This window comes from Camelina sativa, chromosome 17 (genome assembly GCF_000633955.1).
Source record: "Camelina sativa cultivar DH55 chromosome 17, Cs, whole genome shotgun sequence".
Taxonomy (NCBI): domain Eukaryota; kingdom Viridiplantae; phylum Streptophyta; class Magnoliopsida; order Brassicales; family Brassicaceae; genus Camelina; species Camelina sativa.
This window is the reverse complement of record NC_025701.1, coordinates 21660622-21675047: the sequence shown is the minus strand read 5'-3', so window position 1 is coordinate 21675047 and position 14426 is coordinate 21660622. Positions and strand designations below refer to the sequence as shown.

The following is a 14426-nucleotide window of genomic DNA, read 5'->3' as shown; positions in this document are numbered from 1 at the left end:
TCTTTTTAACTTTTGTTTGAAATTTCTTTAAGTAAGCCCTTAAAAGTTAAAACTCTGTTCCCTAGATCTCTCTGCTTTATTACTCTGTCGGAACATGTAGTAATTATTCTGTTACGGCTACTTCGAAATTTTTATTTAAAAAGATTCATGAGGTTATTAATTAGTGTTGTTAGCATCGATTTGTTTCCGATCTTATTCGATATTATCACCGGGGTTAATTGTAAAACTATGATGATGACTCTAGTAACCTCATAGTTTGTTTATTCTTTGATTCAATAATACTCAAATTATTTCTGTATGATGTGGTATCGATTCTTAGAACACGTGTTGTTGTTGTAAACAGATATGGTTGAAGCAATGAAGAAAGTTGCAGCTCTTCATGTGGAGCTCACAATTGAAGAGAGGAATCTTTTATCTGTTGGTTACAAGAATGTGATTGGTGCTAGGAGAGCGTCCTGGAGGATCCTTTCTTCGATTGAGCAGAAAGAAGAATCGAGAGGAAACGAACAGAATGCAAAAAGGATTAAGGATTACAGGACAAAGGTTGAAGATGAACTCTCCGTGATCTGTTACGATATTTTGGCTGTCATCGATAAACATCTTGTCCCATCCTCAACCTCGGGAGAATCCACTGTTTTCTACTACAAGATGTCGGTCTCTATTTCTTGAATTAAACTCACAACAAGAGATTATATATATGACACACACTTGAATTGTTTTTTTGGATTATTTTTTGTCTAGGAAAGGAGATTATTTCAGATACTTGGCTGAGTTTAGGTCTGGTACTGATCGCGAGGAAGCTGCCGAGCTATCACTCAAGGCGTATGAAGTATGTTTACCATTTCTTTTCTCTTGATCAAATTAGCTTAATTGCTAGGAAAGAAAGCTNTTTTTTTTTTTTTTTTTTTTTTTTTTTTTTTTTTTTTTTTTTTTATAATATAGGCTGCTACGACTTCGGCTAGCTCGGAATTATCTTCAACACATCCAATAAGACTCGGCTTAGCTCTCAACTTTTCTGTCTTCTACTACGAGATCTTGAATTCTCCAGAACGGTATTGTCCCGTTAAGAGCAAGTAACTTAATAGGCTAAAACTACATATATCCAAGTTCTAAAATGTTTTGAAAATTTTCTTGAATCGCTTAGAGCATGTCATTTGGCGAAGCGGGCGTTTGATGAGGCAATTGCTGAGCTGGACAGTCTTAACGAAGATTCATACAAGGACAGCACACTTATCATGCAGCTTCTCAGAGATAACCTCACTTTATGGACCTCTGATCTAGAGGAAATAGGTAAGTAGTAATAATAAACAACACACGAGATACAACATCTCTTTAGAACTTTATAGTACTTGCATTGAATGAATGCTTTATTATATACTTTTTTTTTTGTCTTGCAGGTGAACAATCTAAAGGCCACAACCCACAAGACGTGGTAAATATTATAAAACTAAATTTAATCTAAAGGAAAAGCTTTACACTTTTTTTTTTTTTTTGTCATCTGGTTTTTCCATTCATTAAAAGAAAGGATTACAATATGTAACTTTATAGACTGATCAAAAGTTACTAAGGAAAAGTGATTTAACAAAGGATTACAATATGTAACTTTATAGACTGATCAAAAGTTACTAAGGAAAAGTGATTTAACAAAATCAACTTAACCCTCTAAAAATAGGCTCTTAAAGCTTTAGCCACTAAGGGAGAAAGAAACAAAAGTTTAAAGAGAGGAAGAAGGTCTCTCATCCTCAAAGAGTTCCTGTAGCCAGAAGGGGAACCCAATGGCTACATAAGATTGCACTAAGGCATGATCAGGAAGACTTTGAGCTATGAGAGAAGCTCCCCTTTTTGAACAAGGCTTCTCTAAAAAAACCCTCCATTCTTATATTCTAGCCAATAGCAGAAGCATATCTGATTGTTGATGCGCATAGGATGGCCAAGCTTTTGGTCTTAAGATTCCTCCGATCAGTTCAATGGAATCAAAAGCAAAGATGATTTTCGATTGTCTATGGCTTATCATGCTTTCGACAGACCACATGAAACTTTGAAAGGCTGCATCATCTGAAGTCAAATTGCCCACAAAAGCTTTTCTACTATGAAGAAGCACGGTTCCGATTTCATCTCTAAGGACCCAAGCTCCACCTGAGAAAGGGTTTTTCTTTTTATACCTTGAGACACCTATGTTGCACTTTAACCAACCAGGAGGTGGTGGTTTCCATTTTGCTGCATTACTTTTTTCCTCTGCTTCTTCCTCCAGGTCCAAATCGTTGTCAACCTGTTGCGACAAACTCCAAAGATCTGCATCCTCTCTGATTTTTTTGACTGTATCAAGGGGATCAAACATCTTTGCTTCAAAAAAGAAGGAGTTTCTGTTCTTCCACAATCTCCACAGAATCCATGGGAATAATCTTCTGGTCTCAATGGGAATGATTGCCATCTTTGCCATTCTATAAAGATAGTGGAAGTTTGAGTGAACAGAGAGTTCATCAAACCCATCTGGAGGATGTGGGAAGTTTGATAAAGCCCAGATCTGTCTTGCAAGGGTGCAGGTGAACAAAACATGGTTAATAGATTCCTCTTCGTTCCCGCAAACCTGACACCTAGGATCCATCTTAATTCCTCTTTTGGATATCAGATTGGTTACAGGCAAAGCATCACTGACAGCTCTCCACATAAATGCTTTGATCTTAGGAACAGTTTGAAGAGACCAAACCATATATTTAATGCCATTCAGGGATGGAAGCATTGTGACTTCGTTTAGTAACTATGGGTTCTTCAAAGTGCTAGCTAGCCAGTAACCTGACTTGACAGTGTACTCTCCACTTTTTGTGTGCTTCCAGCACCAATAATCATCTTTACCTGTTACTGGTTTCTGATTTTTAATGCAGCAAATATCATTGGGCAAGAAGTTAAAATCCAAAGCCTCAAAATTCCAACTTCTTGTGTTAGTGTCGATTAGATCCTCCACACGCAGTTCCCAGTCAAAGAGAGAGTTTTTTCTGTAAGGTGCTCGCCAGCCATTATCAAAAATCCAAGGATCCCACCATAGTCGAATGGATTTTCCATTACCAATCTTCTTTTTCAAACCCTTTTCCAAAAGTTCTCTGCCATGCACAATGCTTCGCCAACCGAAAGAAGGTCAATCACCAATCCCTGCCCCTAAAAACTCATCATCAGCAAAATATCTACTCTTAATGACTTGAGCAAAAAGGCAGTTGGGTTCTTGCAGGATTCTCCATGCCTGCTTAGCAAGGAGAGCTTGATTGAAATTTTCTAGGTCTTTAAAACATAAACCTCCATTTTCTTTGGACAATCTTTTCCCAACTCACCCAATGAATTTTCCTTCTGTGTTCAATAGCGTTCCACCAGAAATCTGACATTGCGCTTGTGAGGTTGGAAATTGTTGTTTTTGGCAACTTGAAACAAGACATGGCATACACAGGCGTTGCCATTGCAACAGCTTTAAGTAAGATTTCTTTTCCTCCCAGAGACAAAGATCTAGCAAACCAACCTGAAAATCTGGTTTTTAGTCTTTCTTTGATGTAATCCAGCATCTGAACTTTGGAACCACTGAAACATTCAGGAAGTCCCAGATACTTGGCTGCTCCACCCTCATCAAAGATGCCTAAAAGATCTTGAAGTTCCTTCTTTTTTCCTTCATCCACTTTGTCTCCAAAAGTAATCGAAGATTTGAGTACATTCATTCTCTGCCCAGAAGCATCACCATAAACTGTTAGAACACTCTTTAGAGCTCCACATTGGTGGGAATCCGCCTTACACAGAAACAAGCTATCATCTGCGAAGAGCAGATGATGAATTGAAGGTCCACACGGCGAGAATTGTATTCCATTTATTAGGCCATTTGCTTCAGCTTTGTTCATGAGATGTGTAAGACCTTCAGTGCATAAAACGAAGAGAAACGAAGATAAGGGATCACCCTGTCTCAAACCTCTTCTCGGCTTTATCATTCCAAATGGTTGGTCGTTGATCAAAACTGCATATGTGACTGTAGTGACGCACCTCATGATCCATTGGATCCATTTATGACCAAAACCTAAGGCTCCCAGTAACTTCTCGAGATAAATCCATTCTACTCTGTCAAAGGCTTTAGACATGTCAGATTTGATAGCCAGAAACTCCTTAGATATAGACTTATCTGTCTTTAAGCCATGAACTAGTTCATGCGCTATCAGAATGTTATCAGAGATGAGCCTATCAGGAACAAAGGCTGTTTGATTAGGAGAGACAATGTCTTGTAATAAGGGTTTAAGGCTCCTGATAAGAATTTTAGAGATGATCTTATACAACACAAAGCAGAGACTTATTGGCCTTAAATCTGACATATGATCCGGGTTCTCTTTCTTCGGTAATAAGCATATATGTGTATAGTTCCATTCTTCTGGAAAAAGACCCGAAACAAAGAAGCTCTGAATTTCTGAGGTGACTTGATTCCCGATGATTCCCCAATATTTTTGGAAGAAGAACCCTGTAAAACCATCAGCACCAGGTGCACTTGATGGTTTGATTGCAAAAACAGCTTCTTTCACCTCCTCCTTAGATACCAACTTGCAGAGTTGCTCATTCATCTCTTCTGTGACTCTGGGTTGGAAATCATGAAAAATCTCAACCAACGAATCGGGATTAGAAGATGAAAAGAGATCTTGGAAATAAGCAACTGCTACTGCTCCTTTAGAAGCCTCTGATTTCTGAGTATTTCCATTCACATCAACCAGTGTATCCAATCTTATTTTCCTCCTATTCGCTTTAACAGAGGCATGAAAGAACTTTGTGTTCTTATCAGCTGATTTGAAGCTGAGATATCTTTGAAAGAGCATTTGTGTTGTTCTCCTTTTTCCACTTACGAAGAGCTTTTCTGCAGTTTATCAACCTTTCCGATACCACTCCATTCCTTCTGATGTTCGAAGAGTTCCAAGCCAGAGCAATAGCATGTTTAACATTAGGTTTGTTGAAAAACCGTTTGTCAAAACGAAAATTACCTCTGTACGGCTCCTTTACTGATGATAGCTTAACCAACACAGGTCGATGGTCTGATCCTCTCTTCTCCATAAAAGTTTGATTGGATACAGGGAATTTTTTGAACCATTCCTTGTTCCCAAAACACCTGTCTAACTTGCTTTGAATCCACAAAGATCCTCTAGCTCCTCCCCATGTGAAACCATTCCCATAACTAGGTAGCTCGGCCATTTGACAACTTCCAATCATGTCCTTGAAAGGTAAAAACGAAGCGTCTCCTCTCTTTGGCCCTCCAAGCTTCTCACCATTATGCAAGATTTCATTAAAATCTCCCATCATACACCAAGCCTCAATTCTTTGGATTCAAATTCTTGTTATCCTTTCCCAGACTTTAACTCTTTCGCTCAACACTGGATGCCCATAGACACATGAGACATAGTAGTCCACTGCATCGAACTGTACATGGAAGTCAATCAGGTTCTTATCAAAAAACTTTATATCCAAGGTGACTCCCTCCTTCCAAAACAACGCTAAACCACCGCTTAGACCAACTGGATTTACGGTAAAAACACGATCATAACCCAACCAGCTTTGTACATCAACTACTACATTACTATTATTCTTTGTTTCCATTAAGAACAGAATCTCAGGGAAATGTTCTTTACGCATCTCCTTGAGACAAGGAATTGTCAGATCCTGAAACCGTCCCAGTCCCTGGCAATTCCAACTTATCATGCTCATTAACACTTGGACAGCCCCTCCTTTGGGGCTATCTCTTTGGTTTTGCGCTTAGCGGCTTTTGATGTAGACTCAGCCTCATCCGCAGCTTTTCTCTTTGGGCATGTCTCCGTTTCAAACTTTTTTCCTTCACCAAAGACAATGACTTCATTTTTCTTTCTCTGAGCTTTATATGGTCTTCTTCTTTGTTTAGTCTTTTTCAAAATATTCCCGGAGCAACCGGCTTCTGAGAGACCCGCGTTGAAGACCGTAGGACTATTCTGATAATACAAAGAAGAACCATAAAGCCCATCTCGCTCCCCTCCATCCGATTGAGTAAACTTGGTAACTGCTTCCATGTTTGTGTCTCTTCCCAAGCGGTTAGAAACATTGCTGAAGCTCCAAACAGGTAACTCTTTAGCTGAATCTTCAGCTTGGACCGCCTCACTTGAGTAACCAAAAACAATTCCTTTTTGTTTGTTAACATCAGTCGAAATCAAAGGAAGAGGTTCCAGCCTAAGGATTAACTTCGCTCTCAAAGGATCATTCTTCAGATCCTCTAGAGAGGATTTGATCTTGTCAATCTTTTCCATCCTTTCTGCTCCTTCTGATCCTCTCATATATTTTCTCATTTCCTTGATAACTTCAGCTGCCATCCTCGGCCTTCCTGTGATAGGGTCAATCCCGACTTGATCATCCCTTAAAACTCCAAATAAAGGATCTGAAACAGGGATTATCCGCGAGGGTGTGACCACTTCTTTCTTCTTCTTTAAATTTCTAGCTTCTTTCTGGTCAATCAAATCTTTCATTTTGACCGGACAGTTACCTTGCTCATGAGTGAGTCTTTGACAAGTGAAACACCTCTTCTGAATTCTTTCAAAATCAAAGAAGATTGTAGCCGGTCCTCCCTTGAAATTGACCACTTTTGATCGACGAAGTGGTCTAGAGACATCAAACTTGATCTTTACTCTGACGAAGTCATTAATTTGTGGCTGATCCGGGTCAAAAGCCACTTCTAGTACCTGACCAATGATTTCTCCCAAAGCTGTAATAGCCTGCATCGTGTAGTGATTCACCGGGATATTCCTGATTTGAACCCACACCGGTAAGAACTGAAGATAATCCTTTGGTGGATTCTCCCACTACAAGAAATATGGACATTACTAGCACACAGAAAATGCTACTAAAGGGCTTTCGTAGCGCATTTGAAAACGCTGTATAATGAGGAGCTATAGTAGACCCCCCTCCTACCATAGCAGTTTTTACGCGCTATGGTAGATTGACCTATTATAGCGCTAATACTCCGCTATTTAATATTATTAACTAGCGCTTAGTTCGTGCTATTATGTTTTTTTTTATAGCAAACATTTCGTGCTGTAAAATATTGTTTTGTTCATTTTGATAATGCTGTTGTAATGTATATTATTATGTTCTATATTTCAATTATTTGAAACCTATAGTGCATAAAATATAAATTGCAAATTGATTCATAAATAAAATTAATATTACATTAAATTTATAAAACATACATTTTACATAGAATCATTCTATCAAATACCCAAAAGATACAAATGATTGAATCACCAACAAAGTCATAAAGAAAAAGAAGGCAAGTACATTTCTTCACCAAACCAAGTAATAAAGAGACCAAAGCAGCCCTAGTAGATCTCCACTCATACCATCAGCATATCACCTTATAGTAACTGTAAGTGGAAAAAATAAAAGAGTGTCAGCATAATATAATTGAATCGGTTATAAGCAATGGTAAAACTCTTACTTTCCTAAGGTTGGTGAACTCGCAAATGTTACAAAGGATTAAACAAGAGATATGAAGAACAAGAAAATGGATTTAAAGTGTTTACAAACCTGGTTTCCAATCACCATCCTTTGAAATCGATCCCTCTCTTGTTGTAGCTATTCAATCTCGGACTTCAAAGCAAATGTGTTTTTGGCTTCCAATCTTGCAGCCATCTTACAGGCGGAGAAATAGAGAGAAGAACAAACTCGTTGGAGTTCATGGCAGCTAAAACAGGCCCCCTTATCGATCAATAGCTGTGAAAACAAATGCCAAATGAATTCATATATGATCCAAATGAAACAAAACACTGCGTGTTTCCACCACATGAAGCATAATGGAGAGTTGCGTACCCCCAACACCTACAATGTATAACCAAAGCGCCAAAGCGAAAACAAAACTACAGAATTAATTTTTTCAATTAGAGAATCTCTACATTCATTATGAAGAGGTGTGATTCCACCATCGTCTGCTCTGTTGACCACTTTGTGAAGAACACTACAAAACACATCCAAAGAACACAAATCTGTATCAAACATTGGTAAGCTAAATCTGTATCTGCCAAAAGTATTTGTTTTCTTAAGATCTGCAACGTTTCTTCACACCAAAAGATATCACTTATCTGCGAAGAACTCAAGAGAGAAAAACAGAAACCACATAACCACAAGAGAGAAAACAGAGAAGATTGGAAAGAGATTCTTACTCGCTAAGAACCAAACCATGACTAAAGAAGACTATGACCACCAAAACGAATTTGGAACCAAGAGTCACTGATTTGGTAATATGCGAACTAGCAAACCTAACAATCTACAATGAGATCCCAGAAAAAAAACTAACTTCACCTAAATATCTTAACTTAAAAAACAAAAAAAAAAACACTTTTTTTACCTTGGATCAAAATCAGCAATTGAGGATTTATTATTCTTCAACAAGCTCCAACAGATGGGAACACTTGGTATCTAGTCCGAAACCAAGATCTTGATACACCGAGGGTGACTACTTGGCTTCCTATAAATCGCCGTCTCTAGCCGCTGATACTAAGCGTTCGCAGGATAAAAATCCAAAGTAAACTAAAAGAGAAAGAAGATTTTAGATATCATTAATTAGAGAAATCTTTGGTCTCAAACCCACCACCACCAAGCTCGCTTAGAGTCATAATCAATCTCAGATCCAGAATTTGAATCGGAGGGAAGCGGAAGCGTCGTTGGTGGTTTTGTCTGGAAGGTCGATTGTGATACCCGAAGAGGAAGGAGCTTCGACGGGAAGTTTGGGTTCTCTTGCTCCAGCAGATCTCAACTTCATCTAAAGATGCCGAATTCATATTCTTCAAAAGAGATAGAGAGAGAAAAACAGAGAGAGATAGAGGAATTTGGGAAGAAGGAGAAGCCTTAGGATTTGTGTGAGAAGAATTTGTCGGCTTGAACATTTATTTTTGGGAATTTTAAGATTTAGGGTTAATGGAAAGAGGGACAATGGATGAGAGGAAGAACTTTTTTCTTTTTAAGACTTAAGACGAAAAAGGATTGTTTTTTTCTCTCGTCATGAAAAACAAAAAATTTGGGTTAGTGTATTGCCTCCAAAACAAATTTTCAACTATAGTAGCGATTTTTTTTCCCGGGATAATGAAATTTTTTCCTAGCACGAATTTAATGCTATCGTATAATTGGACATTCAATTTTGACACTTTTAGTAGCAGTTGTTGAATTAGTGCTACTGTGATCTGCTACCAATGTCCTAATTTCTTGTAGTGTCCACCCATCTATCAATCACAATCGACCATTCGTTGAATGAATGGACCCTCTTCTCCAAAACCCTTTCCAAATCATGCTCATACTGGAAAACGAACTGAAAACTCTCTTTCGATAAGGCCACTCCTCTTACTCTGTGGTAAAGCTGCCATTTTCTTGGGAGATCTCTGACCAAGTTGGAGACCGATTGACAAGCTGGGTTCAGGACCCTACCCATCAGACTAAGAACATTTTTCTCGCTTGAACAGAACTCTGGTAGATCTGGCATGTTAAATGGGACATCCTCTTCTTCCTCCAAAGACATCCCTTTCATAGCTTTATCTAATCTCGAAGACATCAACCAGAAGGGAAACAACAAGGTAAACCGAACTGAGCTCAAGAACAGAAGGATTTTACCCAAACCCTTTACAGAAGAACAGATCGATAAAGAACCCTAGAAAACTTTCGACAGAAACAGGTTACTCTTGATAGATATTTTCCAAACCAAGGTTAAAAGAGTACTAAACAGGTACGACTCTTGCTAAGAGGGAGAGGTTTCCCTACACTAAAGCTCCAACGTTCGATAAAGTAGACACTCTAAATGAACAAGAGACTTCTGAGCCCAAAGAAGGGAATGTTATGTATCAAGAGAATCCTGAGCTTTACACTTTTCTTATATTCTTTTATTTTTGACCTATTTTCATAAAATTTAATATGCATAGCATCATAACTCTTGTAGAACTAATGAAGTGGAGAAGTTAGAAGACATACACTTCTTTGGTACCGAAAAGACTTTTCTTCTTGCGACAAGGTTTTGAGTTGGCGAAGGATACCTCATTTATAATTTATCACTCTTTTTTTTTTTTGTGTACTTTTGTTTTATTTTTTATTTTTAACATTTATATGAAAACTTATGTGTCGTCCTGCGTCCTATTGTGTTGATATGGAAACGTCACGACTCTGTCCTCTATCAAACTGAGATGACTTAAAATCTCAGTTAGCCAATAACTAGAGAAAAGGGGTGCCATTGTTTAGGGCGACACGACACCCAACCACCAAACCCAACCACCAATGTTTCGAGCTTTTGATCCTACATTTATTTTTATTTACATATTTAAAAAACGTTTACATGATAAAAACCAAATAAATATGTTAACATTAAGGGTTTGAATGGTAACTACAGTCAGAACGGCCAAATCCGTCTGCGGTCTGGACCGCTCCATTTTTAAAGTAGACAACAGACTGTTGTGGACTAACTTTATTTGTATGCAAAAGCGGTTCGCAGTTGGTCTGCTCCGGTTTTGTCTCTGCTTTATTTAGACCATACCACTGCGGACTACATTTGCTGAATGATAAATAAAAAGCGGTTCAGTCTGCAAACGGATTTATCTGCCTCAAACGCTGCAACCATTCACACCTTAACCACTGCAACCATTCACACCCTAAGTCTCTGGAAGTGTGTAACTTGCCGGCTTATGTTTCCCTTGTTTGTGTTTAGTGTTAGGTGATTTAGATGTTTTTCACTTTTTTGTTTTCAACAGATGTAATCTCTGATCAGTTTCTAATATAAAATCAGATGACAAAAAAAAAATTATATATGTTAACCTACCAAATTTGGATAGTGAGTTTAGTTAGGAAGAGGGCAGGGTGGGTTTGGGGATTTTTAAGAAGATAACTTCGAAAACGGTTAGGCCACTAATTTGTATAAATCAGGATCGGACCTAGGAGAATATAACATTTAGTCATTTTGCATACATATTCTTAATAAAATAAAAATATTCATAACAATTAGTTACTAGATATATTTTCTGAATAATAGTTTTGAGAAATTTAAAACTAACTTGCCATCTGGCACCGATGTTATCAAAACATGAAACAACCAAAGGTGGCCTAGGCTGAATTCTAGAATGGAAATTGTTGGATATGGATGAACTAGTTAGAAAAAATGATTCGAACAAAATAGGTTGAATAGCATGTTGTATAAGCGGTGTGTAACGCCGGATCGTAACATACGGTGAATTTAGATGATGACTTTTTTTTTGTCAGCAAAAGAAATCAGCTCAAACGAGTCAATTTGCGGGAAAATTGTTTACAAACAAAATAGGATGTGGAGATGAAAGCGCGCGGCGCGCCAAAGAATCCGCTCGTAAATTAGCATTTCTATGAACGTGAACTAAAGAGAAAGAAGAAAACTCCTCCCTGTCACGCTGGATATCGTCTAGATAAGATGCAAAGGCCGGCCAATCCTGAGGCGAAGACACCATCTTCACCAAGTCAGAACAGTCCGTATAAAAGACCACCTCCCGGAAATCATGTCCAATCATACAGCGCATCGCCCAAGTGAAAACTTTAACTTCTGCATGTAACGGAGACAGACTGCGCCGGTAGTTGGTTGCGCCATGCAATGGGGCGCCATGGGAAGAAGTGCAAACCCATCCTGCACCTGCAAAAACATCTGTTTCTTTCCACGAACCATCCACAAAACACCGATGACCTGAGAACACCGACGGGAGTTGACATCCCAGAGTCCTAGTAGGCAAAACACGCGGGGAGGAGGGAACCTCGTCCAGCTCAAAATCCACCTGAGCCTGCTGCCAAGTCTACACCTCTCCTACCGCCACCCGGACAACGTCGTCAGGTCGTTCGACCTCATTCTAAAAAACCCGAGCGTTCCGAGCTTTCCAAATATACCACATTAACCAAGAGAAAGCTGCCACTTGTGATCCCGGATTTGTAGAACCCAAAGATGGTCCACATTAGCATATACAGATTTTGTAGGGAAGTGAAGCGACCCCACTGGAACAAGTGCTAATGCCCATGCCTGGCGAGCTGGTGGGCACAGGAAAATAACATGATTGATATCCTCCACCTTAGCCCCACACCGTGTACACAGGTCATCACAATCAATCTCGCGTCATCTCAAATTAGCCGATACCGAAATACTACCCGTCAAGACTTGCCACATAAAATGCTGTAGTTTTGGCGGGCATGGGACCCTCCAAACCTTAGCCAGAAGAAGAGTTATCTCTCGACTTGCCCCAGAAGCCTGAAAAGTGTGGGGGATAGCTGAACGCTCCACCGCATACCCTGATTTTACCGTGTATTTTCCATGTTTTGTATTAGATGATTACTGAAATGTGCATATTATCACTTTTTTTAAAAGAGTATTCGACCCTTTTCTCAAGCATAAAATTACATATGACAATGAAAGTTTTCTCTATTGTTCTAGGCTAAGATACAAGAGAAACAGAAGAGATTTTGTGTTTTGTTTCTCTGTCACCAAAGTTTCTCTCGAACTTTGATTTTGTGAATCTAAATTTTTCTTTGTTTTTTTTTTTTTCTGTTTTTGTGCGGAGGAACATAATTTTATAGGAGTAAAAGGTTTTGATCGTATGTTTGCAACCACATGTCTATAGATGTAAGCATTTATTCAAACATTGCAATGGTTAATAAAATAACCACTGAATTACATTTTAATTTCCAACATTCCTCCCACATTTAAGTGTACTCTTTGATTCATGAAATTAACAACATAAACTAAACTCATGCATAGATGAAAACATCATAACGATTGAATTAATATCTTAGTGATATTACACATTTTGAATATCCGAGAATTAGGATGTCCAACAAAATGAATCCTTTCAACTTATTTGGGTAAATAAAGATAATACACACACAACTTTTCACACTACTCTAAGTGTTTATTCTTGACACTATTATAAGCCATGTGTCATTATCCATTCATGAGCATATAGGAAGCTAAGTCCAAGCTTCTTGATGCGGGTCTATTTCATACTCATATAGGTAGATCTTTTAATCTTGCACCTGTAAATGCAATTTTTCAAAAAATCTATTAAGAAGAGAACTTCAACCTAATCCTTTCTTGCAGGTTCAAGCACTTACTTTGGGATGATACAACAAGTGCTTCAATATTTAACTGTGAGCTTTCCACATTGAATTCAGCCTCTAACGTTGTATTAGAGGGGAATTGGGTATCCCACAACTAAAAATCTCAAATGGACTTTAAACTCATCCCTCTAGCCGACTTGATCACCAAGTCTCTAGCTAACCCTTTTGTCTAGTATCCGCTAGATTGTGTTCAGATCAAACAAACTGTATGGTAATTGCCCCATGAGTGATCAACTCACGTATCATGCTATGTCTAACACCCAGGTGTCATGACTTACCATTATACACTTGGCTATAAGCTCGAGCCAAAGTAGCTTTACTATCACAATGTATACAAATTGATGACTGGTCTAGGCCACAAAAAAATCTCATAGACTAAGTTTCTTAGCCAATTTTGCTCTTTAATGGCAGCCGCTAACGCTAGGAAGTCCGATTCCATAGTCAAACTTGTTATATAAATTTTTTTTCTAGAAGTCCAAGAAATGGCACCTCCTCCAAGCAAGAACACCCAACCACTTGTAGAAGAGTAACTTTTTACGTTGTAGTTCAAACTCGCATCGGAATATCCTTCTAAAATCGAAGGAAATCCGACATAAGATAAATCATAATTTATGGTTCTTTTTAAGTACTTAAGCACCCGTCTTATAGCTTGCCAATGGTGAGTATTAGGGTTACTAGTATATCTACTCAACTTTCCTACCGCATAAGCTATATTTGCTCTTGTACTTGTCATGGCATACATTTAGCAGCCAATTAGTTGTGAGTACTCGAGTTATGAAATCATTTTTCCCGTATTAGGCATAAGCTTCACAGTCGCATCCATAGGAGTGCTCACGAGAGAACATTTCTCATAATTGAATATATTTAGCACCATTTATTGTAATGAGATTGAGATAAACATAGGTCTTTGCTCTCACGCTTGATTCAAATTCCAAGAATCACATCCGTCTCCCCCATGTCTTTCATGGCAAAATTTGATGACAAAAACTCTTTTGCAAGTTCTACTTGTCTTAAGCTGGTACCAAAGATCAACATGTCATCCACATATGGGCAAATGATTACTCCATTACCGGAATCATCAAATTTGCTATATAAGCACTTGTCCGCTTGATTCAACTTGAATCCTGTAACACCCGCAAACCAAATTTTGGTATTTTGGTAAGGGTGTCGATCGACACCTCCTAGTGAGGCATCGATCGACACCAATTGTGGTCGGTTTGGTCGGTTCAATTTTAATTGTCCGGTTTGCGTGGTTGGTTTAGGGAATCCCTAAATCGAGTTTTAAAGGAAGAAAACGACCTAGGGTC

At 38.5% G+C, this 14426-nt stretch overlaps 1 protein-coding gene and 1 long non-coding RNA gene across 4 annotated transcripts; one reads left to right on the top strand and one right to left on the bottom strand.

Moving 5' to 3' along the window:
- Positions 346–1588, top strand: LOC104757826 (14-3-3-like protein GF14 omicron). Its single transcript, XM_019239375.1, has 5 exons — positions 346–650; positions 742–829; positions 943–1052; positions 1145–1290; positions 1398–1588. The coding sequence occupies exons 1-5, from the start codon at positions 346–348 to the stop codon at positions 1460–1462; spliced, it is 714 nt and encodes a 237-aa protein (XP_019094920.1). The 3' UTR covers positions 1463–1588.
- Positions 7198–9872, bottom strand: LOC104757825. 3 transcript variants are annotated; one of them, XR_762529.2, is made up of 4 exons: positions 8369–9854; positions 7917–7978; positions 7552–7737; positions 7200–7388 (listed from the first exon to the last, which is right to left on the bottom strand). It is a non-coding gene; the product is annotated as an uncharacterized LOC104757825 (long non-coding RNA). The 3 variants fall into 3 exon arrangements; XR_762528.2 differs by having other exon boundaries at positions 7198–7388; positions 7552–8250; positions 8369–9872; XR_762527.2 differs by having other exon boundaries at positions 7201–7388; positions 7552–7978; positions 8369–9842.